General features: G+C 33.8%; 1 protein-coding gene across 1 annotated transcript; it reads right to left on the bottom strand.

The window, feature by feature from the left end:
• Window positions 1-1,293: 1,293 nt before the first annotated feature.
• Window positions 1,294-2,086, bottom strand: LOC114352736 (coatomer subunit epsilon-like). The gene is made up of 3 exons (XM_028304436.1): window positions 1,957-2,086; window positions 1,564-1,755; window positions 1,294-1,476 (listed from the first exon to the last, which is right to left on the bottom strand). Exons 1-3 carry the CDS (start codon window positions 2,056-2,058, stop codon window positions 1,309-1,311), a joined length of 462 nt encoding a protein of 153 aa, XP_028160237.1. The 5' UTR covers window positions 2,059-2,086; the 3' UTR covers window positions 1,294-1,308.
• Between the last annotated feature and the right edge of the window lie 302 nt (window positions 2,087-2,388).

A 2,388-nucleotide genomic window follows, 5' to 3' on the forward strand; every position in this document is an offset into this window, starting at 1 on the left:
TACTCTTCCTTACTAATAAAAGTTGAATAGCGTCTGTATGGTCACACAACGCTTCGTCATGTTTTTCCGAAAGTTCAATTACTGACGACTGAAAGAAAGAAATTGATCAAATCAAATCAAATCAAATCAAATCAAATCAAATCAAAGAAATTGGTGCGTAACTATGCATCTGATATTAAACGTTTAGTAATAAAGGGGTAGGTCAGGTAAATGGCAAATCCACCAGCGGTCGCTCGATGCCACTTAGACAAATAGTTTTATAAAACGTCAACTAAGTTGGTTAGGTAGGTATTTGTATTGTAGATACTTATACAAATCAAATGAACGTATAAAATGAGTTTATTTTTAAAAGTATAGGTACAGGGTGGAAACGATAAGTGATTTCACTTGATTTTTAATTATACAAGATATCGAGAAACTGTTTACTGTTCCTGTAAGTGCTTCATGAGCTCTTTAAAACAATAACAATAAATAGGTCAAAGAATAAACTGGATCTATGCGAAAATTCAATGTTTCCGAATTTCATACTAAATGTATGCCGCCAGCCATACCTACCATATTATAAGTGTTAATTTTTTTAATTTAAATTTTTAATTGAGTAATATACAGGGTGTTAGGTAAATGGGTATATGAGCCGACACTAGCCCATGTTAACATGGGCATATAAATGGTATGGTGAAGTCAGAAATTTGATATCACTATTTTATATTTTTTATAATACACACCCTGTATAACAATCAAACAACAAACTCGTAAATTGCATTCTTATTTAAATTATTTACTGAAAACATGATTTTAGGTTTAACTTTTTATAGCCATGTAAACTTAAATGTTCAGTCCACTTTTAACTTTTCGGAAAAGTTCAAAGCAGAATTAAAAAAAAAATAGATGATATTTGCCAGTAAATTTAGATTTGATGCAACCCTATATCAATGCACGTCAAAACAAAATATTTACATTAAGGCTACGCTTAGTAGTTTTTTTTTAAATCGAAATTAAATGATGCGATTTGGGTATTTTGGTGAAATTACTAAAAAACTTAATATAAAAGTAGCCGCCTGACATGGAACGTGTTATGGGGGCTGAAAATATAGGAAATGACCCATTCTATCCGCCAAATCATTTTGGCACACGATGCGCCAAACACCCTGTATATTCAGGATGAAACCTACCAAGTTTCAGCAATTAGGTCTGAATGAAAAAGATAAACAAATTAGTTTTGTAACTTAGAAAAATTTTGCGACATTCCGCCATGACAGTCGCGAGCGAAAGGGAGTGCGATAAACGTCATCGCTCCGAGCGAAAAGGTTAATATCTTAGGCAACTGAGGCAATAAATACTACAACACAGATTATAAAATAGATTTGTAAAACTAATAACATACTTCAATGCGGCTTCGTAATTTTCTTCATGGTAGTAAATTGTAGCCGCTACCAGCAAAAATATCTCATTGGCAAGCTCTGTGCCTTTAGCCACCTGAAAAATGACAAAAGTACGTCATTATTTAACGCATAGAATCCAATAAGAATTTCAGTAAGATTGCATCATTAGTCATGAACTTACTCTAGCATCAATATCAGCTACAATAACGGGCTTGTTGGCGCCAGGAGACAAATACTCCACCAAGCTCTTCAAAGGCTGGAGCATAGGGTCAGCAGACTTCAGCTCTTGCAGCACGATCCTGTGGTTGCCTTGAGCGATGTATGAGCGGTATAGGAAAGCATCTTTCTGCAGTGCTATCAGAGGTGTGGAGCCCTGAAAAAGGTTGATATTATGTAAAATATGTTTTATAAAACGTAAATTTCAGCTAATTAGTGTCTAAAAGTGGTACAAATGAGACTAAATAGCAGAAAACATGAACCGAAACGAAGCATGAATCACTGTCCACAACAAACTACAAATACGCAATAAAGAATCAAATGAAAGAAAAAATTTAATAGTAGAAAGGTTACTTACATTAATACTGAGTGCCTCGTTGATAGCTTGCTGGTAATTTCCAACATAAAACGCATTTTTAACATCGAAAAGTTCATCAACATCTTGTTGCTGACGTGCCATTTTGACAGATTGTTTGACAGTTTCTGCTGGTGTTGTCACTTTATAAATTGAGAACAGATGGTTTATTCACCACATAATATTAGGTATAAGCACAAGTAATATTATAGCAAAATTGACATCATGGTAAACCGTAAGTAAACCATCATTAATTACCTCATAATAAATTAATTAAAATCAAATGAGTAATTTTATATAATAAAGCCAGATAGCGCCATCTAGTGACTATTATCTGTATCACACAATGAAGACTGCTCTCGTTTGCAACCATGTCCATTGTAAGAAAACTCAGGCTTGACTTTTGCATAACTAGATGGCAGTGCAACCATTGTT

This window comes from Ostrinia furnacalis, unplaced genomic scaffold (genome assembly GCF_004193835.3).
Source record: "Ostrinia furnacalis isolate ACB-3 unplaced genomic scaffold, ASM419383v2 OfSCF1434, whole genome shotgun sequence".
Classification (NCBI taxonomy): domain Eukaryota; kingdom Metazoa; phylum Arthropoda; class Insecta; order Lepidoptera; family Crambidae; genus Ostrinia; species Ostrinia furnacalis.